Here is a 22,259-nt window from a genome sequence, read left to right as displayed (position 1 = left end):
AAGAGTCTTGGTCCAGGTTGGAAACCCCAGGTACCCCTTGTGCCTCTCCTCCTTTTGGACATGGGCTCCTTAAGGACCATGTGCTGGTGCAGTAGCTCAGGCTGCTGTAAATCCCTCAATCCTACATTCTTCCAGTTATTCAAGGAGGATGTGTCCGCTTCCCCCCCCAAAAAAGCCTTATTGAAGTCTGGGCACAATGAATCCACAGCATTCTCTTCGACCATAATCTAGCTAGGTTATCCAAGCAAACTAAGATTTGTCTGGCGCAACTTGTTTTTAACAAACCCATGCTGGCTTCTGATAATTACTCCTTTCCCAAGTCCCCGCAAACCCTCTCTGCTTGATTAGCTAATAAACTGTGGCTAGAAAGAGGGCAGTTTTGCGAGAGGAGGAGGGCGATCTCGCCCAGAGACCAACCGGAGGTTCAGAGGCTGCCCTGGGAAAAGGCTCTTTTGCAAGCCGGCTGTCACTCAAGCAGTTGCTGCCAAGAATTTTATTGGTGCGACCATTTTCACCACGGAGAAGAAGCGGAAGAGCAAACAGGCGACGAAGGGCAGCTGGAGAAGGCCTTTCTGAGCCCTGTCACTCGGTAGCCCGGAGTACCCGGTGTCAAATCTGGGGGATGGCAACGGGCAGGTGCCACAAAGGCGCATGATGCTGGGGGTAGCTGCTACACTAGGGGCTTCTGTTGCCAGCACCCAGGTCCCGAGAAGCTCTGCCACCCTGGCAACAGGTGAGACAGGATCTGGTCAGCCAGCAAGGAAGCGTCCACGACTTGGTCCGACTGGGGCCTCTGTCCAAGCAGCCCCCCGTGTCGAGGCAGCTGGGGAGAACTGCTTAAGGGGGGCTCGGTGCACTGAAGAGGGTCCCCGCAAACATGCGCCTCTTCAGCTCAGTCCAGAGTAGCTGCTGCTCCTCCGCTGCTCGCACCAGGAGGCCCCGATTCTCCTGGGCTCTCCTGGACAGGTAAGGCAGGACCTCCTTCACGGAGCCGTAGGGGACGTATTTGTACACGGGGAACCCAGCTTGACCTGGACAGAGGAGGAAAGCCAGAGGCCCATTGGTTGCACCTTCTCAACTCAGCCTCCCCACCCCGAAAATCGACGTTGCAAGCCAGTTTGCTTCGGTGGTTAAAGCACCAGGCTAAAAAGTGGGAGACGGGGAGTTCTAGTCCCGCCCGAGCCGTGTAAGCCAGCTGGCTGACCTTAAGCCAGTCACTCTCAGCCCGACTCGCTCCACAGGGCTGTTGTGGTGGGGAAAATAGTCACCGGTGTTTTTCACGCACAAAGAGCCACGCTAAAATCAAGAATCTGGTAGCACCTTTTGCGATGAATTAATTACACCTTAGAAAAAGGAGCCACCAAAAGCTGATGCCTTTTAATAAAATATTTGTCAGAAAAGGTGCTACCAGACTCCTCCTAATTCTTGGCCACTGTTGACTAGCGCAGTTCTGCTCCTCCGTGTTAAGCATTAACTCAGAAAAGGGAACATAATTGGGCCCGTTGCATTTGGAGGGGCGAAAAAAGGGCTTCTTAGGGCTCTGCAAAACGTAACACTTCCCCTTTGCCCTTTTACAAAGCTTTCTCTCTCCCCTCCCCCCACCACATACTGGGAAGACACACAAAGGCAGTGTGTGTGTGTGTGTGTGAGAGAGGGAGGGGTGGGAGGGGATGGTGGCAGCCTCTGGGCCACACTTTCTTCGGTCCCTGATCTGAAAGACCCGTAGTCAACGTACGATATCCCAAGTTGCAACGGCACTGGGAAAAAGTGAGTAGGGGCCATTTTTTTTGCACTTCCGACTGTCGCGGGATACCCCCGCGCGTCACGTGATCCCCTTTGGCGACCTTCTCACCAGCAAAGTGCATGGGGAAGCCGAATTCGCCTAACAACCGTGTTACTAATTTAGCAGCTGTAGAGATTCACTTAACAACTGTGGCAAGGAAGGTCGTGAAACGGGGGAAAAAAACTGACTCAGCAAATTTCTCAGTAACATAAATTCTTGGCTCAGCTGTGGTCGTAGATCCAGGACTCCCTTTTGGAGGGTTAGGGTTTAGTTTAGGGCCATCCTGTTTGCAAGTCCTCCCTAATTTTGGCAGGAGATCAGAGAAGTGCAATTTGGGGAAGGAAGGAAGGAAGGAAGGAAGGAAGGAAGGAAGGAAGGAAGGAAGGAAGGAAGGAAGGAAGGAAGGAAGTTTGAATGGATGGGGGAGGGAGGAAAGAAGGAAGGAAAAAGAAAATAGGTTGAATGGATTTGAGGGAGGGAGAGAGGGAGGAAGGAAGGAAGACAGGTTAGGAAAAGGAAGGAAGGAAGGAAGGAAGGAAGGAAGGAAGGAAGGAAGGAAGGAGAGGCAGGTTGGGAAAAAGAAGGAATGGAAATCTGAAGGCAGGCAGGCAGGGAGGGAGGGAGGGTTAACCAAGGTAAGTCCACCCTGGTTCCGTGCCTGAGCTTCTTGGAAGACTGCGGTGTTCCAATCAAAAGTGCAGCCAGTGGCGCAAGTGACAACCCCCTCCCCCCATTGGCCAAAAGTCGTATCACTGTCACTGAAGGCCCGCCTTACCAAGAGGGAAGGTGATTTGGTCACACATGCCCAGGAGCTGCCCAAAGTAGATCTTGTTTTCCGAAGGGTGGATGCCAAGATCTGCCATCCTGCAGCAAAAGAAGACAAAGAGTTTCAGAAGACAAGCTACACATGCTCTTCCACCTGGTCCTAGAATGAGTCTTCCCCACCCCTCCTTCCAGATGGGCAGACTCCATCTTGCAGTGTCTCCAGGGCAAGAGGGCCTTGGCTGAGAATGCCAGAAGGAGCCCTCCTCTTTGGGCCTCACGTTAACCAGTACCTGCCAAGGGTGAACTTGACTGTGTCTGTATTGTGAGAAGCCACCATCACGTTGGCCTTCCGGCTGTGCCGGATCTCCTCCAAGATGTAGTCCAGGCATCTGCAGGGAAGACGGACGAAGGTGTCAGCTGACCTCCCAGGTGTCCTTCTCCCCCCCCAAGAGCCTCAGAGCCCAGAACCCCCTTCTTCCCCACCTGTGGTACATCTCGCTCGTCTTTTCATAGGTCGGGTTGATGGGATCCTCGTAGCCCACTTCGGCTGCCCGACTTCGCTCCTGCTCCATGTATGCGCCCCTCACCAGCTTGGCCCCAAAATGCCAGCCTTCTCGGCGCGAAAGCTCTACGTCGATGGTCACGTTATCGTAGGCCTCCTGTTTGGAGGGATGGAAGTGGAGAGAGAGGGAGTGGGAGGAGGAAGAGGGGGACAAGGAACAGGAGGAGGAGGAGGATGAACAGGAGGAGGAAGAGAAGAAGAGGAGGAAGGAGGAAGAAGAACAGGAGAAGGAGAGGAACAGGAGGAGGAGGGGGAAGAAAAGGGGGAGTTACAGGAACAAGAGGAGTAATTTAATTTAATTTAATAATTTGATTTCTATACCGCCCTTCTCCCGAAGGAAGTAGGAAGGAAGGAAGGAGACTGAGAATCCGCTGGGCCAGAAATGGGTCTTCAATTGTATCTTGAAGGTTTTCAAGGCAAAACACGATTCTCCTGGCACTTACAATCCAAAGACCTTCAGATCTGCTCCTTTATAAAAATTACTACGTTTTATATTAGTCCATGAAGATCCTCTCCACTCTGCTCTATTCCAGCATCATCTACTTAGCCCGATATTTGGTGGTAAGGGGCAACTAGGAAAGACCTTTTAGGGCAGACATGTCAAACACAAGGCCCGGGGGCCGGATCCGGCCCGCGAAGTGGTTTCATGCGTCCCGCGAAGCCATCCTGGAAACAGTGAGGGAACGGCCCCCACTGCCTTGGCCCTGGCCCAGAGACCCTCCTTCTGCCAGAGACCCTCAGATCTGTCCCACTCCTGCCCAGGCCCCCATAGGCACCCTTGATGCCAACGATGTAGAGCTGGCCACGCCCACCCAGTAGGCCATACGCACTCTAGCCACGCCCACCCAGTAGGCCACGCCCACCCTGGCCATACCCACCCGGCCCCCTGAGGGCAACCGCAATGCTGATGCGGCCCTCAGTGAAATTGAGTTTGACACCCCTGTTTTAGGGGATAATAAAGGATGGGTATCTTTGTATTCTGCAGATCCCAATGAAAATGTTAAATAACCTGATTGAGTTTAGTTAAAAAAGGCCAGTTAGAATTCCTTATAAATAAATTCAACCATCAATATAGCTGGGGTCTTTGTTCCTTCAGCATTCCGGTCGTCCATTACTGCCACCTGTCTAGTTCAGCTGTTTTAGCCAATGTGTCCATGAGGGGCAGCCCAAGGACCACTTCGGGGGCCTGTAAGCAAGCCAGGTTGGACCTGATCAATACTTGGGTAGGAGACCACCAGGAAATCCCACCTTCAGGTAGCACTGGTACGTGTTGAAGATGGCTGGTCTCTCCTGGTTGAATCGGCGCTGCATCTCCAGGGTGAGGCGGCTGATGGCTGGCTGGAAGTAGGTCAGTTCTGCGTCCACCATCAACCTTACACCCACCCCGACAGCTTTCTAAAGAGTAAGAGAGTAAACGATTAATGGTGAAATCCCTTAAACATGAGCCAGCCGTGTGCGGCAGCAGCCAGAAAAGCTAATGCAATCCTGGGTTGTATAAACAGAGGCACAGAATCAAAATCTCGTGAAGTATTAGTACTGCTTTATATAGCCTTATTAAGGCCACACCTGGAACACTGCATCCAGTTTTGGTTACCACTCTGGAAAGAGTGCAGAGAAGAGCAACTAGGATGATTAGGAGGCTGGAGGCTAAAAAATACAAAGAACAGCTGCAGGACTTGGGTTTGGCTAGTCTGAAGAAAATAAAAACTAGGGGTGACATGATAGCAGTATTTTAGTATCTGAGGGGCTGCCACAAGGAAGAGGGGGTCACGTTATTCTCCAAAGCACCAGAGGGAAGGACGAGAAACAATGGTTGGAAACTGATCAAGGGGAGAAGCAACCTGGAATTGAGGAGAAACTTCCTGACAGTGAGGACAATCAACCAGTGGAACAGCTTGCCACCAGAAATTGTGGGCGCTCCATCACTGGAGGTTTTTAAGAAGAGACTGGACAATCACCTGTCTGAAATGGTCTAGGGCAGGGGTAGGCAACCTCGTAGAGGACAGGAAAGCCTGGAGGAACATTGTCCATAGGGTCGCAATGGGTCGGACACGACTTCGCAACTAACAACAACAAGGCAACCTCGGCTCTTTTATGACTCATGGACTTCAACTCCCAGAATTCCTGAGTCAGCATAGCTGAGTTGAAGTCCATGAGTCATAAAAGAGCCGAGGTTGCCTAACCCTGGTACAGGGTCTCCTGCTTGAGCAGGGGGGCAGACTAAAAGACCCCCAAGGCCCTTTCCAGCTCTATTCCGATTAACCTGCGTGCCCACTGAATGCACTAACCTAAAAACCAACGCTTTGAAAAAAATAATACCAATAAAGACGGCCACATACTTTTAACGGGGACTCCTAGGAAATAGTGGGGTTTTTTCCCCCCTAATTTTGCTCTGCCATTTCTCCTACAGTTTCTCCTCTTTGATCAACCCTCAAAGTGGCCTTGCAGCCCTTGCTGTTCACTTCCCTGGGACTGAAGCCAAACCACTGGGCTGCTTGCACTGAAAGCAAAATCAGCAACCCACTCGATCCAGCAGAGACAAGAGGCTTGATGTGGGGGGGAGGAAGGAGGAAGGGGGAGCTGCTAAAGCAGAGAAAGGCACCCCCCCCACATCCCCTCCAGGCTGCTGGCAGAAGGCAGAGAGAACCATGTCGTTGGTTCCAAGCCAGGGGATTTGTCTCCCCTCTGTGACCCCTCTGAGATGCTTTGAGCAGCTTGTCTGCTGCTGCTGTGGCCTCCGTGGCTCCCCAAAGCAGAAAGGTGGGGGTCTCACCTTGGCCAGGACATCCATGCGCTGCAACATACGTTTCATCTGCCTCTCCTCTTCCTGGGTGAAGCGAGAAAGGAGCGGCTCAAGCTGGCCTGTCTGATAGGGTTGAGAGATGAGATTAGGAAGTATTTGCAGACATAAAAAATGGAGCTTGAGGACATTTCAACATTGCAGCTGCTAGTTTTGAGTCCCTAAAGCAGACATGTCAAAACACAAGGCCCGGGGGCCGGATCCGGCCCGCGAAGTGGTTTCATGTGGCCCGCAAAGCCATCCTGGAAACAGGGAGGGAACGGCCCCCACTGCCTTGGCCCTGGCCCAGAGACCCTCCTCCTGCCAGAGACCCTCAGATCTGTCCCACTCCTGCCCAGACCCCCATAGGCACCCTTGATGTGAACGATGTAGAGCTGGCCACGCCCACCCAGTAGGCCACGCCCACCCTGGCCACACCCACCCGGCCCCCTGAGGGCAACCGCAATGCTGATGCGGCCCTCAATGAAATTGAGTTTGACACCCCTGCCCTAAAGGGAGCCGGGCCAATCTGGGGGTCTGGAGTTGCTTTGTGCCCCTCTGGGATGATTCCACTGGATGCTTCCCCACATTCCTCTCCAGATGTCAGCTTGGAGGATGAACCAGTTCCTGGCACATAAGGACAGGCCTGAGGCTTCAGGTGGGGAAAGCGTGCAGATGCAGCCAGTCAGGGGGGGATGGTGGATGAGGAGGAGGAACAGCCCTCTGCACCTGATCCCAGAACCGTAGGGCAGAGAAAAGGCAGGTGCAGAGAAGGTCAGTCAGATTACTCACTGGGAGAAAGCCTTGCCCTTCTTGATCGGCTGCACCAGAAGCTGGCTATTTAACACAGCAGACAGATGGCGCCGATGCTGGGAACAATGTGTTCATTCCCTAGCTGTGTGTTTCCTGGTGGTTGTGATTCCTGCCTTGCTTTGGAATTGACACTGTGCCTTGACTTGGATCGTCCCTTGTGAACTCTGGACTTCTCTTGCCTCAAGAACCCTCTTTTATTGTGGATTTAATTTTGCCTGGTGGGTTTATCTTGTTTGGGAAACTTTCAAGTGCCTTGTGGACTCATTGGCCATTGCTCTGTGGACTAGCATTGGCCTGCTTGTGGCTGGACTTAATTGGGGCAGTTCTGAGGTTTTGGTGAATTGTTGGGGATATTAATAAACCCACTAAACCAGGGGTCCCCAACCCCCGGTCCATGGACAGTACCGACCTGTGGCATGCCAGCAACTGGTCTGCATAAATAAGCAAAGCCCCATCCGCGAGATGCAGGCAGCACACAAAACCAGACCCCCTCTGGGCCACAGAAAACCTCTCTCCACAGAACTGGTCCCCGGTGCCCAAAAGGTTGGGGGCCTCTGCACTAAAACACCATTGTGTGTGTATGTGTGTGTGTGTAAGTGAGCAGGACTGCACACCTCTGCAAGCAAATGTCCGATGCCTGGAACTGCTTTGATGGGCCTGCCTTATTTGTCCAAACCGAGGTCTAATTTTTGCACAGCTATAATAAAAGCCAACAGGGCCTTGCAGAGCCTGCCATGTCCTTGCAGCCCAGAGGGGGATGGTGGGCTTGCTCCCCAGGGGAAAGACTCTGCTCTCCCAAATGGCCATCACGGTGCACCTGTCTGAGCACAAAAAGAGCCACGGAAGGATCAGCAAATGTAGGTCGTCTCCCAATGTCTAAAACAGGCTTATCGTTGCAACGGTGACTCTGAATGGGGGGCGGGGGGGGGGGAGGAAGGAAGGAAGGAAGGGAGGCTAGAGAAGCCACAGATGCTCCCAACTGCCAGCCAAAGAAGATCCTGTTCCTTTATCATTGCTTTCCACGATCTTCTTCCAGAATCAGCTCGAAGAGCCATTCCTGACTTATTTAAGCTGGCCAGCCTGGCTGAAGATGGCTTTTCTGCAGCTGGTTCAGAACAAGAGGACGAGAAGACCCCAGCCTGCTCCTCACTTAGCTGCAGAGGAGAGATTGCACACTGCACGGAGTGCGAAGAGTTGCTTGATATCAGATGGGTGGCAAGTACATTTAATAAATTTTAAAAATACATAAAGCACCAATCCTAATTGCTCGTAGATCTTGTTAAACGAATGGATGTTCCTCTACAGAGTTTTGCAGCCCTGACATTTACTGGGGGAGGGGGGAGAGGCAGGCAACTCACTGAGGACTAGCATCAGCTTCTATATTTGGGAGAATTTTTAAGCAGCAGCTCGCTAAGCCAGTGTTTCTCAACCGCGGCAACTTTAAGGCTAGGCTGGCTGGAGTATTCTGGGAGTTGAAGTCACGCACCTTCCAAGTTGCCACAGTCCTAAACCAAGAAACGTGTGGTTCAAATGTAGATCCCGAAGATATCCTAAAAACTGCTACACCCTCATCTCCATCACAACCAAGAACTTCCTTGCAAGTCTGGCGTTTACCTTCAGGTTTGGAACAAGCAGGAGTTTGGAAATTTCCATCCGGGCATCGATCAAACTGTTCCAATCCAGCAAGTCCACCGTCCTGGAAAAAGATTTATGTCAAGCTCTGTTGAGTGGGGAAGGTGGAGAACAGCAGCTTCCCCCCATCCCAATTTTCATCTGGAGGAACTGGTGTTGCCTAGATAGGTCAGAGATTTTAGGAATAAATGCTGACTTCTGCAGACCCCGCAATCTGCTCTGCCTCCCATCTGTTTCCTGCAACAGCGCCCAGCATCCTTTCCTAAAAGCACCTGACTTCACATTGTCACACGAAGTTAACCTGTCTAGTTTATTGCTCAAACTTCCATTTCTACAGGAAAAGAAAAGTATCTACAGACTCATGGAATAAGAAGAGAAAAAGAACATCCTGCATTAACCAGCAATAGAACAATAGAATCACAGGGCTGGAAGGCAGGTCTTTCAGTCCACCCCCATGCTCAGGGTACTTACTCCATCTAGGACAAGTGACTGTCCAGTCTCTTCTTGAAAACCTCCAGTGATGGAACACCCACATCTTCTGGAGGCAAGCTGTTCCACTGGTTAATTGTACTCTCCTTAGTTCTAGGTTGCTCCTCTCCTTGGTTAGTTTCCATCCATTGCTTCTTGTCCTGCCTTCTGGTGCTTTGGAAGATAGGTTGACCCCCTTTTCCATGACAGCCCCTCAAATACTGGAACTCTGATATCATGTCTCCACTAGTTCTTATTTTCACTAGACTAGATATACCCAATTGCTGCAACCGGTCTTCCTGTTTTAGCCTCCAGTCCCCTCGTCATCCTTGTTGCTCTTCTCTGCACCACTCAGCTTTCAGTAACCCAGGAGAATACATGCATATTGGCCCAGGGACCTGGAATAACCCACCTAGTTGGGACACAGCAGAGCTTTTCAAGTCGGCAACTTACCCCGTCAGGCCCAATTTCTCGCCCGCAAACCACTGCTGGCTTTCCGCTTTGGTGGCAATCCCCAGGTTGGCCAGGGCCTCCTGCCAGAACAAAAAAATGCCACTTCAGTCCTGCAGTGCCCAGTCAGGTCTTATTCTTGAAATGGGTCTTGTGCCAAGCATGAATCAGGTTTGGGATGGAAACTAGCCCAGCGTTCTGAGGTCACGGTTTCCCAGTACCAACCTCCTTTGTTCCGATCTTGGCAGAAGCGTCCCGATGCTGGAATGAGCTGTTCTGACTTCACCAGAATGGGCCCCACCTTGTAGTGCAGCGGTCCCCAACTTTTCTGGCACCAGGGACCAGTTTTGTGGAAGACAATTTTTCCACAAACCGGATTGGTGGGGGGGGTCTCACATGCAACTAGATTCCACGCACGTGCAGATAGAAGTTTTACGTGCCTGCTGTTTGCGTGGCCTGATTCCCAACAGGCCATGGACTGGTATGAGTCCACAGCCTAGAGGTTGGGGAACCCTGTTGCTGTGGTCAGTTCAGACTGGGTTTTTTTTGCCTGGGAATGGAGCTTTCTGATCTCCAGTGAACCCTGTAGCACCATTTCAAGGTCAGAAAGGAAGGACTATTCAGACCTCAGCATATCCAGCCCCCCAGAGCCCCTATGTGAGAGAGATGGGCAGTTAATGTGTTTGATATATAAATATTCTGTACCATTTACTGGCACAGGGCACCCTCCCCAGCTCTCATCTGCCAGCTGAGTGTGTCCAGGCTGCGCAGCTAGGAGCTACAGGAGATGAAGCCGTGTCATGGATCTGCTCCCGGACCTGTCTCTGGATGCGAATTCAGAGGAGGGCAAGTTTGAGTCGGCAGACAAAAGCACGGAGCTGAGTGTTGGTCAGGATCAGGGCTCGGAGGGTGCTAGCCTGATGGAGCAGCCTCAGCTGAGTCCATCGGACGAGCAACAGGTTGAGGCTGAGTGAGGTGAGCAAGTTGGCCAGGAGGTCCAGGCCAGGACCGGGAGCAGCTTCCGTCCGTTAGCAATGAGGTGGAGTCCACACCTCCTCCAATCCAAGGACACGTAGAGCAGAGAGGAGACAGGCACAACGCTGGTCAGCTAGACTATTCGTGAGGAGGCAACCTCACCTTTCACGAAGGGCTGCACTGGCATTGCCTACTTAATCCCCCACCCTTGAGAACTTGAGCGCTGCTGGAGCAACGTGCCCAGTTCTGTGCCTTGTGTGCTTCTGCCGTGTATCCTGACCCGTTCGAATTGTGAACTGCTTTCCTGGAATTTGTGTGTCCCCTTTGGGGACTCTTGCTATGCTGAGCTTGGAATCTGGACCTGTGTAACAGGTGTGCTTTCTGAGGACCTGTTGGGGATTTTGAATAAACACCAGTAGAATTCTTTCCATGTGTGCATGTGTGTGTGGGGTGGTGGTGGGGGGGGAGGGGGAATGGGGCAACACAAAGGGAGAGCAGTTTCCAGGAAAGAGCCTAGGGCAAATGTCTTTGGGAAAAGTGCCTCTGCAGCCACCTTTGTTCCCAGCACCTGTTTTCCAAAAGGTGTTTTTTTTCTCACTGTGGGAATCGGATCTCCTTAGCCAACTCCATTTTGTCAACCCCTGCCAGCAACTCACCTGCAGCTTCTCTACCTCCAGCTTCGTTTCCAGAGCTGCCAAGCCCACCTTGCCCTGTTCAGCAGCCAGTTGGTGGAAGAAGCTTCTCCATTTCACCAGCACCTCTGAGAACTGCAGCTGGAGGCAAGCAGAGACCGAATGAGCGCCCCTTTTCTCGAGTGAAAACCTCTGCGCGACATCCCTGACAGTTTGGTCAGTCCAGGAAGCATCCCTTGAATCGACCAGAAACCTTGGATGGGCACTGGCAGATCAGACCTCTTGGATAAGTGGATAATAATCAATTTTTTTTCAAAAAACCCCCTGATTTTTAAAATTTCAATTGGATTTTTTTTATTTTTAGCAAATTTATTTTAATAAAATGCTTTTGGAGTAAAAAACAATCTATCTAGTTTTCTATTTAAGATACATTTATAATTTAGTTTATTCAGCATGAAATGGAGCTTAGTTATGTAGCAGGAGGCTGTATACTCCGCAATATTTACATTTTTGGTAAACTCATTCCATGAATCCAAGCTCTGCAAGCTGAGATAACGTGCACTGCAATTTACATTCACACAATTTCACAGTGACCATGAGATAAATCATAAAGTTCAGGAATGTTCCTTTATCCCATTGTTTTGCAAATCTATGTACATTACAGACTGTGTGATTGATTGAACAGAAATGCATCTGTACCAGGCTCTAAGTGTTTTAATTAAATAAAAGAATTTGAGTACTTCTCCAACTATGTGTGATTAACCTATTAACCTAAAGTCGGTACTGGTATTGCTATTTTACTAAACTGGCAGCTTAGTATTCTAAATAGAAAACCTTCATTTTGTTTGCAAATAATAATATTAAAGATTCTAACCACCAGCAAGAATGAATCCTTAGATTTAAAGAGCACCTGTCATTTCAGATCCATCATGGCAGCACCTGTTAGCTGTCCGCCACGTCTCTCACCTTGTTGTGTTACTGCCACATAACTAGCCATGAATTAAATTGACTTGATTTAAATCAAATCCACCCTGTGTTTAGTTGTTAACGAGGAAAGGCAGTAGCCTTCACAAACTATAGTCCTGGAGTAGCAAAGTTATTTTTTAAAAATGCTGCTTCTAAATTGAGGGGCTCCATTATGATGCATACCGGTAGCTGTTTTAACCCCATCTGCTAAAAACTGAATCCTGCAGGCATTTCTTCAAAATTAGGGTTAGCGGATATTTTTTTCTGCCAACCTTTAAATGCAAATTGGATCCTAGAGTCAAGTAACCATTAAAAAAACAACAATGGAAAACGGACCCTTTAAAACAATTAAACCCCAAGGAGGGCTGGCTTTTTCACAGGAGGGAAGTGCCTGCTGGTGTCTATCTGTATCAGGGGTCTTCAAACTTGGCCCTTTTGTGACTTGTGGACTTCAACTCCCAGAATTCCTCAGCCAGCATGGCACGCTGGCTGAGGAATTCTGGGAGTTGAAGTCCACAAGTCATCAAAGGGCCAAGTTTGAAGACCCCTGATCTATGTCAAGATGCGAAGGGCTTGGCTAGAGATGCTTGTCCTTCAGAGATTCTCTCCTGAGGACCACCTTCAAAGGCTGCCCAGGGGATCTAGGATTTACTTACAACAGCGAGCACCAGAACTTTCTGGCAGCTCACAAAGGGGAGACAGAGGCTCCATGTGGAGACAGTTTGGTTAAACATTCTGAAGCCAATTTGAGCATGTGCTGTTTCCTTCTGAGCGCACAAAGACGTCTGTTCAAAATGAAATCAGAAAACTGAAGTGGTAAGCCCCCTCGGGACACAGAATGGAATAGAATAGATCCGGAAGGGACCTTGGAGGTCTTCTATCCAGTCCAGCCCCCTGCTCAAGCAGGAGAACCTAGACCATCTCAGACAAGGGACTGTCCAGTCTCTTCTTAAAAACCTCCAGTGATGGAGCACCCACCATTTCTGGTGGCAAGCTGTTCCACTGGTTGATTGTCCTCACTGTCAGGAAGTTTCTCCTTAATTCCAGGTTGCTTTTCTCCTTGATCAGTTTCCATCCATTGTTTCTTGTCCTGCTCTCTGGTGCTTTGGAGAGTAATTTGACCCACTCTTCTTTGTGGCAGCCCCTCAAATACTGGAACACTGCTATCATGACACCCTTGTCACATACACCAAATGTCACATTCATTTGGAAGAGTTCATTACTAACAGTTGCTTTGCATTCAGGTTTTAAAACTAGCGCTATTGCTTATACTTTATGTGCCTCTTGTAAAAAATAGTCAGATACATGAAATTTCACCAGTTGAAAAATAATACGTGCCTTAGGGTATGAGAGTCAGCTTCCTCCCATGTATGAACTGCACATGGTGGATTGTGACCAACAAATGCTTCTGGAAATACACATTAGTCACTCGCCAAAGCGTTGCAAGACTCCCGATTATTTTTACTGCAAAGATTAACATTCTTGCTGCTTGAGGCATATCAGATAATTAGGAGATTTTAAATTGCACCCAATCCCTGCAATGGATTGTATTGTGCAGGGTTCTCCAGATGTTGTCAAACTGCAAAGTACTTATTAATTTCAGCTTTGCCGCTGCCCGTCTCCTGACTGAATTTGGGTGGCCCACAATGTAAAAATAACTCAGATATAACAAAATAAATAGAGTGGGGAACTAAACAAAACGGCAAAGCCAGAAGCTACTTCAGACTGTACAGCTGGGGTCCCCAACCTTGGCAACTTTAAGTCCTGTGGACTTCAACTCCCAGAATTCCCCAGCAAGGAGGCTCTAAGCACCCTAACCAGGCCTGGGAGATCAGCTTTAAGGCTTCTGGGAGGACCACAGGAGCTCATTGCAGAGGTCAGGTGCCATGACAGAGAAGGCACACATCCTGGGTCCTGAAAGGCGGCCCTATTTCATCAAGGGGACCCCACTGCCGGCTTTGCCAGCAGTGAGAGGCTGTGTGGGAATTGAGCAACATCTGCAACATCTGTCTTAACCTCAAGGGCCCGAGACAAATGATGGGTCAGTACGAAGCCAAGAAACCACACCTAAGGTACTGCATCCAGTTTTGGTCTCCACACTATAAAAAAGATGTTGAGACTCTAGAAAAAGTGCAGAGAAGAGCAACAAAGATGATGAGGGGGCTGGAGGCTAAAACATATGAAGAACGGTTGCAGGAACTGGCCATGGCTAGTCTAGTGAAGAGAAGGACCAGGGGAGACATGATAGCAGTCTTCCAATATTTGAGGGGCTGTCACAGAGAGGAGGGGGTCAGCCTACTTTCCAAATCCTCTGAAGGCCGGACAAGGAATAACGGATGGAAACTGATCAAGGAGGGATTCAACCTAGAAATAAAGAGAAATTTCCTGACAGTGGGAACAATCCACCAATGGAACAGAAGTTGCTCCCATCTGTCAGAAATGGTGTAGGGTGTAGCTTGGCTAGTGGGGTTGGACTAGATGACCTACAAGGTCCCTTCAAACTCTTTGTTATTCTCTTCTAACCAAATGCTGCCTATCCAGACCAGGCAATCACCTACCAGGAACTGCGGCCTGCCCAGCGCTGTGAGTTTGATGGCAGAGAAACCGTCTTCTGAGCTGCCTCCTGAAAAACAACCACGTTAGTGCCTCAGGGCCTTTCCAGTGTGGAAAGACCACCAGCCTCCCAGCATCTACCCAGGAGCACTTCAGCCACCCTGCCCTGAGGAGCAGGGAGGTCAGGAGCCAGAGTGATGCCAAGAGGGGGTGGGGGGCTCTTGAACTCCTTCAATCTAGACCTCCTCCAGGCACATCGGCTTCCACTTGCAGAACTGAACAGCAGCAGCCCAGTTGGCCAAGAAGGCTATATGCCGCCCTATCTCCCGAAGGACTCAGGGCGGCTAACAACAATAAAAACAATACAAAAGTTAGAAGAAATTAAATAAACAGCCCCAATAAATAAGTTAAACTAAACAATTAAAAATTAAAAAAACATTTTAAAAAACCCTGTCGTCAGTCCAGGTCAGCCTGATGAAAAAGGAAAGTTTTGAGGTCGCGGCGAAAGGACCGGAGATCCGGGGCCATCCGGAGCTCAAGGGGGAGCTGGTTCAACAGGGCTGGCGCTCCCACAGAGAAGGCCCTCCCCCTGGGGGTCGCCAGCCGACATTGTCTAGCCGACGGTACCCTGAGGAGGCCTTCTCTGTGTGAGCGTACTGGGCGATGGGAAGTCGTTCCCGGCAGCAGACAGTCCTGCAAATATCCCGGTGTCTTATATGCTGGTGTCTTGCATGTCTGTGTGGGTGGGTGGGAGGGTCTTAGGGATTCTCTGGTTGGGCTCTATGGCAGTTTCTTGATTGGGGTCTTGCTTACTTGATTGTTGGTCTAAAGTTGACCTTGGAGTTAATCTACGCCAATCTGGACGCTGATTTCTGGTGGGGAGGTGCTGGAGTCTTTTTCTCTTTGCTGCTGGTTGATGGGTCTCTTTGGCCTAGTCCAGAGATCTTGTTAATGTCTGGGTGTCTATCGATGGCTGATTTGTCAGAGGGCCAGGCTTCTAGAAGTTCCCTGGCATTTTTGGATTTGGCCTGGTCTAGGATGGTCACATTTTCCCAATTGTGACTAGGTGGAATCAGCTGTCAATGCTGCAAACATTGACATGTTTTTGCACTGACAATGTAAGAGACAGCCTTTTGTTTAAACTGCTTCACTTTGAATCTTGAAGGAGGGAATTTTTCTAACGTCTATTTTGAGAAGATAAGAAGCCCACATACAGAATGGGAGGAGAGACCTCACATGTGAAACTAATTGGATAAGGTGATTTATGATGTGTAGATAAGGGTGGGGATTGTGTGTATGTTAGGATGGGTTTGGGGGGAGGAGAGTTCAGATTCTGGCATCCCGATGTTTCATTACTAAGACTTTTTAGATAAATAATATGCCTGCAATTTGTTTGATTTGTCTTATTCATCGGAACCATGACATCATGCCAGAATCTAGTTTCTTTCAAAGGGGGCTACTGAACTCCCACCGCTGTCTCTGGTAAGAGACATAAGCTGGCAAAGATTCAGGGAAGAATCCTCAAGGTGGAAAGAGAAGGTCTGATTGCTAGCGAAACTTCTGAAGAGAAAATAATAAATAGTTTTCTGTGGGAAGATGAATTTGGGCTGATCTCCAAACATCAGCAGATAACTGAGCTTATCTTGTCGTCAAGCTGGAACCACTCCAGTAGAGAATACGGAGGCCAGACTGTGCGGCAAGAGGCCTCAGAAGCAGAATGGGGAGGAGATGTCATATCGTCAGCCACTGAGAATCTGAGTGAGTGGAAAATCCTGTCTGCAGATCAGACTGCCTGCCAGCCAGCCCCAGGAGTCCCCTGCCAGGCCCTCCAGACCCATAGAGACAGAGGACCCCAGCCTGGGGATTCTGCAGCAATGACAGGTTGGGAAGCCCCCACAAGTGAAAGGCCAACAACCTTTGAGCTTGCCGCAGCTAATAGAAGCCTTGCAACAGCTGGGGGTGGTGCAGAAGTCTGGAGATCAGGAGCTGGTGGGAGGACAACAGCAAGGTTGTAAGCCACCCTGAGTCTTCAGAGAAGGGCGGGATATAAATGGAATTAAAATTAAAAAAAATAAAAAAGGGTGGCAGCAGGAGGACCCAAACGTGCAACCCCATACCGGAACACCCTCAGTTACCCTCCGCTTCCCAGAATCTTGATCATGGGGTGAGGGGTTGGGAAGAAGTTTGGAAAAATACAAAGGTGGCCTTAAAAAAGACTTTTGAGACCTACAAAAAGCAAGCTGACAAAAAGAGAGCTCCCCAAAAATCATTCCAAGTTGGGGAAAAGGTCTATTTGTCGACCAAATACCTATGCCTTAAACTACCCAATAAGAAATTGGGACCAAAATTCTTGGGGCCTTTCCCCATTGGGAAAATCATCAACCCGGTCACAGTAAACTTGAAACTCCCCAGACCTTTGGGGAAAATTCACCTGGTGTTCCACTGCAGCTTACTGAAACCTTTTCGAGCCTAAGAAAGCTCCTGGACCCCTCATAGTAGCGGGCCAGACCCATTATGAAGTGAAACGTATCCTTGACTCTAGAATCTTTAAGGGAAAATTGCAGTACCTAGTACAGTGGAAGGGATACCCATTGTCTGAAGCCATTTGGGTGAAATCTAGCAATGTGAATATTTATGAGAAACACCCCAACAAACCAAAAATCAGCTCCTAACTTGTGTTTGTTTACATTATGGGATCTGTTCTTTTGTAAAGGGGGCCGGATGTCAATGCTGCAAACATTGACATGTTTTTGCACTGACAATGTAAGAGACAGCCTTTTGTTTAAACTGCTTCATTTTGAATCTTGAAGGAGGGAATTTTTCTAATGTCTATTTTGAGAAGATAAGAAGCCCGGGTACAGAATGGGAGACCTCATATGTGAAACTAATTGGATAATGTGATTTATGACGTGTAGATAAGGGCGGGGATTGTGTGTGTGTTATGATGGGTTTGGGGGGGAGGAGATTTCAGATTCTGGCATCCCTCCATGAGTGCTGATGTTTTGTTTCATTACTAAGACTTTTTAGATAATATGCCTGCAATTTGTTTGATTTGTCTTATTCATCGGAATCATGACATCAGCATCTTTGGAGGGCAGCCAAAGTGGAGGAGGCAGCCCCAGAGCTGCTTGGACTCCAACCCTACCCCCCATCTCTCCCCGTAGGCCTGATCCCAGGTCATCATCTAGGGCAGGGGTAGGCAACCTTGGCTCTTTTATTTTTTTTTATGACTCGTGGACTTCAACTTCCAGAATTCCTATTCTGGGAGTTGAAGTCCACGAGTCATAAAAGAGCCATGGTTGCCTATCCCTGATCTAGGGCCACATGTTTGCCCATCCCAACTTGGAAGGCTGGTTGTGCAAGTGTGTGTGTGTGTCCTGCACCCTTTTGTATTCCCCGTGGGAGGAAGCACCTCTGATTTGGGGGAGGCTGACGGGGACCCCTGAAGGCTGCTCACCTGAGGCCTCAATGCATTTCAGGAACGTCTCCATGTGCCGGTCACACTTGGCTTCATCGGCATAGAAGTAGGTTCGGGCGCCAGTGACGCCATCCCGCCGATCCCCAAACTTGTAGTGGACGCTGTAGCGCTTCTCTCTCTGCTCTGGGAAGGACAGCAAATAGGGAGGGACCACCCCCCTTAGCCCCAGAAGCTCCAGCCTCTTTAGACCCTGAGCCCATCAAGCCCCCTCCTCTCAAAGCAATTGCTTCAAATTCTGGGCTTGACCAAGAATCCTGGCTGCCCATCCTTGCTGATTATCATGGTTTAACTTGGTTGACTTGGGTGAGGGGGACGTGTCTCCCACATGGGCTAAATCTGTTTACATTCATGATGTGAGGCAAAGTCAGCCAAGACAAGAGAGCAAAAACGGTGACCAAGCCTGGACCAGAAGCATCCATAAGAGCCGTGGTGACGCAGTGGTTAGAATGCAGCACTGCAGGCTAATTCTGCCAACTGCCAGCAGTTTGATCCTGACTGGCTCAAAAAGCTGACTCAGCCTTCCATCCTTCCGAGGTTGGTAAAATGAGGGCCTAGATTGTTGAGGGCAATAGGCTGACTCTGTAAAACCGCTTAAGAGAGGGCTGTAAAGCACTGTGAAGCGGTATATAAGTCTAAGGGCTACTGCTATTTGGGGCTTTCAGAGCCCCTCGCAAGGAATCGGGCCAACCTCTTAGCCCTTTGGCTGTTTTGGAGAGCTAAGGAACAAATAGGGCAGCTATTCACTATTTACAATTCCTTCCTACCTACCTCCCCCCTCCCCCCCAGAAAAGAGCCGGGCCCCCACCACTTTGGGTATGCGCCTTGGTTAGCAGCCCTGCGTCAAACGCAACCAGAGAGAAAACGTTGCACCTTGCAAAGCCCCTCTTGGCTGCAGGGGGGGAAAGCAACAAGGCCGAAGTCTTTGCTAGCTCCCCCCCGCCAGGGCAGGCTGGAGACCCCAAACAAACAGACCACCGCATTCCACAGCAACTTTACTTACTGCCTGTCTCCTTCTCAAAGGCAGAGACGCAGGAGCTGGGAAGGAAGGAAGGAAGGAAGAAAACTTTACTTTCTGCCATGGGGTCTCCAAGCTACGCATCCCAAGCCACTCACGCTGCAAGTACTGAACGCAGCCCAGCCAAGGAGGGCACAGCTGTCCACAGCAGCACAGAGACAACCTCAAGAGTTAGGATTAGGGTCTTCCAGCCTAAGTTACATGCACATGTGGCAATATCGGAATCTGTGGGCCTTGCGGTCAAATCTCCAGGGCCGTGGCTCAACAAGGAAAAGGTTACAGCAGGGGTCCCCAACCCCCGGTTTCGTGGACCAGTACCGAGCCGTGGCATGCCAGCAACCGGTCCGCCCAAACAAGCAAAGGCCCATCCGTGGGATGCAGGAAGCACACAAAACCATGCACTCTTCGGTCCGTGGAAAAACCTCTCTCCACGGAACCGGTCACTGGTGCCCAAAAGCTTGGGGACCTCTGGGTTAAAGTGTAGGTGGCTTTCTACAAATAGTCCTTGACTTACGACAGTCACCTAAGTAAGGTTTGAAGTTGTATGGACTCCCTGGGAGTAGAGTTAGTTCTTGACTTACAGTAAGTTGCAACAGTACTGAAAAAAGTGACTTATGACCATTTTTCACACTTATGACCGTTGCAGCATCCCCATGGTCAGGGGTAGGCAACCTTGACTCTTTTGTGACTCGTGGACTTCAGCTCCCAGAATTCCTGAGCCAGCCATGCTGAGGGGAAAGAGAGAGGTTTCCAAGCTGAGCCTTGCTGGCTCAGGAATTCTGGGAGTTGAAATCCACCAGTCATACAAGAGGCAAGGTTGCCTACCCCTGCCCATGGTCATTTACATTCGGATGCTTGGCAGCTGGTTCATACTTATGACGGTTGCTGCATCCTGGGGTGATGTGATCGCCTTTTGAGACCTTCTGACAGCCAAAGTCAGTGGGGAAGCGAGATTCACTTAACGACCGTTACTAATTTAACAACTGCAGTGATTCCCTTAGCAACTGTCGCAGGAAATGTCATGAAATGGGGCAAAGATCACTTAGGAAATGTCTCACCTACGGCAGCAGCAGAAATGTTGGGCTCAATTGTGGTCCTAAGTTGAGGACCGCCTTTACTTACGACCTGGTTCTGAAGATATACTGGCCACTCCTACCCCCTGTGGTCACCTGACCGCATTTTAGGTGTTTGGCAACTGGTTTATATTTACAGCCCTCTGCCGGTTTCCCATGAACATGTTTTATGCTTTTGCCCAAAAGCAGTTCGTGGTGAATCATTACGAGAACCATAAAGAGAAGGCTGCAAAAAAAGTTGTAACATCGGTCAGTCACGGGGATGACCTGTTTTACAACCATTACAGCTCTAATTACCATTACAGCCCTAATGGGAAGGCTCCGTTAAGGTCAGTAGAGAAAAATCTGTACCATTACAGACAAGTGACTGCTATCATGACACCCCCCTTTCCTCTTTTCTTTAGACTAGCCAAACCCAAGTCCCGCAGCCGTTCTTCGAATGTTTTAGTCTCCAGGCCTTGGATCATCTTAGTTGTCTTCTCTGGTGACCCGGTGATTGGGAAGGGGACTCTAAGCCATTTAAGTCTTCTGGGTTTTATCCAGGATCCTGAGATTTATCCAGATTGCAGTCTTCATGTTGGAATGCAGAAAGCAGAGAGGAATGCATGGGGGGGGCGGGTTGCGAGGAAAGGGCAGCTGCCACTGCCACAGCAGCGGACAGAGACCCTCCCCAAGCGAAGCCTGTTAGACCAGGGAGCTTTTGGGGAATTTGCAATCAGAGGAGTCTGCAGAAACCTGGGCGGTTCATTCCCCTAACCGGAAGTCTTGTGACCCAGAGGGGCTGCTGGAATTTGTGATGCTTTGCCAAAGCTGATTAAGGAAGGGGGGCAGGGGGGGGAAGTGAGGAAGTTGACTGTCCCTCCTTCACATCCACTTCCAAGGGCAGATGCATGAGGCAGCGTCTGTGTTGCAATCACCCCCCCACCCCCACCCCCAGTCTACAATGTTTTCAGTGAGGTCCAAGAAAGGGATCCTTACTGGCTGCGTAGTTTCATAATAAAGGTCTTGCTGGATTTTGAGTAAATAGCAGCGTTCCAGCATCTGATGGGCTTTTAAAAGTTTTAATTTTTAACCGTGTAATTAATATTTGGGGCTGTTATTTAATTTTTTCTTAACTTTTGTACTGTTGGTTTTTTATTGTTGTTAGCCGCCCCGAGTCCTCTGGGAGATAGGGCGGCATATAAGTCCCATAATAATAATCTGAGGGCTGCCACAAAGAAGAGGCTTTTCCAAAGCCCCAGAAAGTAGGACGAGAAACAACATGTGGAAACTAATCAAGCAGGGAAGCAACCTGGAATTAAGGAGAAACTTCCTAACAGTGAGGACAATTAACCAGTGGAACAGCTTGCCACCAGAAATTGTGGGCGCTCCATCGCTGGAGGTTTTTAAGAAGAGGCTGGACAGACACTAGTCTGAAATGGGATAGGGTCTCCTGCTTGAGCAGAGGGTTGGACTAGAAGACCTCCAAGGTCCCTTCCTCCTCTATTCTGTCTTCCCGAGCTGTGGAGGCAACTGTTCCTGCACTCCTGAAGGTGGGGCCAGGTTAGGACAGCTCAGGACTGACCTGACCCCACATTTGGAGTGTCACCCTTCACGTGGGAGCCTGGATTGACTGGGAACTACAGGTTTCATGGTTTAAATAGCTATTTTGCGCATGAACTTCCTTTTCCAAATGTCCTTTTTTTTAAAAAAAGAATGACACCTTGTTCAATGAATTCCAAGAATCGAAAAGCTTGCGCGTCATTTTCAGCCCTAATAAAGATGTCATATAGCTAGGTCTTAAGACGTTTTTCCCACAGTCCAATCCAGCTCTGCCTATTTTTCAAGGTAACTGAAGGTTGTGTCTGTGTTTCCCAGCAACTTGGCAGCAAATTTTGATTGATGTTCCAGCCCAGAAGTGACTTAAGTGCCTGATGGAGTGGCAAGTGCCAGGGAGTGCCTGCGTTTACTCCTGGAAAAGTGGCTCCGATTCAGGTAATCCAGAACTTAAGAGCTAACAGGCAAACTTCCCAGGAGGTTTAGTGAGCTAAATAAATAACAAAAAAAGAACCAATGGCTTTCAACCTATTCAGTCCAAAGAAAAAACTGCCTCAAAGTTGGCAGGATGGAAGAAGCAGTCTTTGTAAGCAGCCCTTTGTAAACCGCCCCCCCAAGGGGAAAAACTTCCTGTTCCAGAAAGTCCCCTTAATTCACCCTCTCTCCAGCTCAGATAAGAAGAAACTTGACGGGTTCTCTCTGAGCTTGGTTATTTTCTTGCAGATGTTTCATTAATCAATCAGAATACAGCTGGAAGGGATCTTGGAGGTCTTCTAGAC

General features: G+C 49.4%; 1 protein-coding gene across 1 annotated transcript in view; it reads right to left on the bottom strand.

The window, feature by feature from the left end:
- Nucleotides 1-464: 464 nt before the first annotated feature.
- The window catches only part of PRODH (proline dehydrogenase 1), a 30,702-nt gene continuing 8,907 nt past the window's right edge, over nt 465-22,259 (bottom strand). Inside the window, exons 3-14 of the mRNA XM_083373267.1 lie at nt 18,857-18,891; nt 17,836-17,979; nt 14,384-14,448; nt 10,884-11,000; nt 9,256-9,335; nt 8,317-8,398; nt 5,884-5,976; nt 4,359-4,505; nt 3,032-3,207; nt 2,839-2,937; nt 2,559-2,647; nt 465-1,031 (exon numbers count right to left, since the gene is read on the bottom strand). Coding sequence (XP_083229393.1) covers nt 838-1,031; nt 2,559-2,647; nt 2,839-2,937; nt 3,032-3,207; nt 4,359-4,505; nt 5,884-5,976; nt 8,317-8,398; nt 9,256-9,335; nt 10,884-11,000; nt 14,384-14,448; nt 17,836-17,979; nt 18,857-18,891 — 1,321 coding nt within the window. The 3' untranslated portion in view covers nt 465-837. The remainder of the gene's footprint in view (nt 1,032-2,558; nt 2,648-2,838; nt 2,938-3,031; nt 3,208-4,358; nt 4,506-5,883; nt 5,977-8,316; nt 8,399-9,255; nt 9,336-10,883; nt 11,001-14,383; nt 14,449-17,835; nt 17,980-18,856; nt 18,892-22,259) is intronic.

This window comes from Vipera ursinii (genome assembly GCF_947247035.1).
Source record: "Vipera ursinii genome assembly, chromosome: 14".
NCBI classification, from domain to species: domain Eukaryota; kingdom Metazoa; phylum Chordata; class Lepidosauria; order Squamata; family Viperidae; genus Vipera; species Vipera ursinii.
This window is presented reverse-complemented; position numbering and strand designations above follow the sequence as displayed.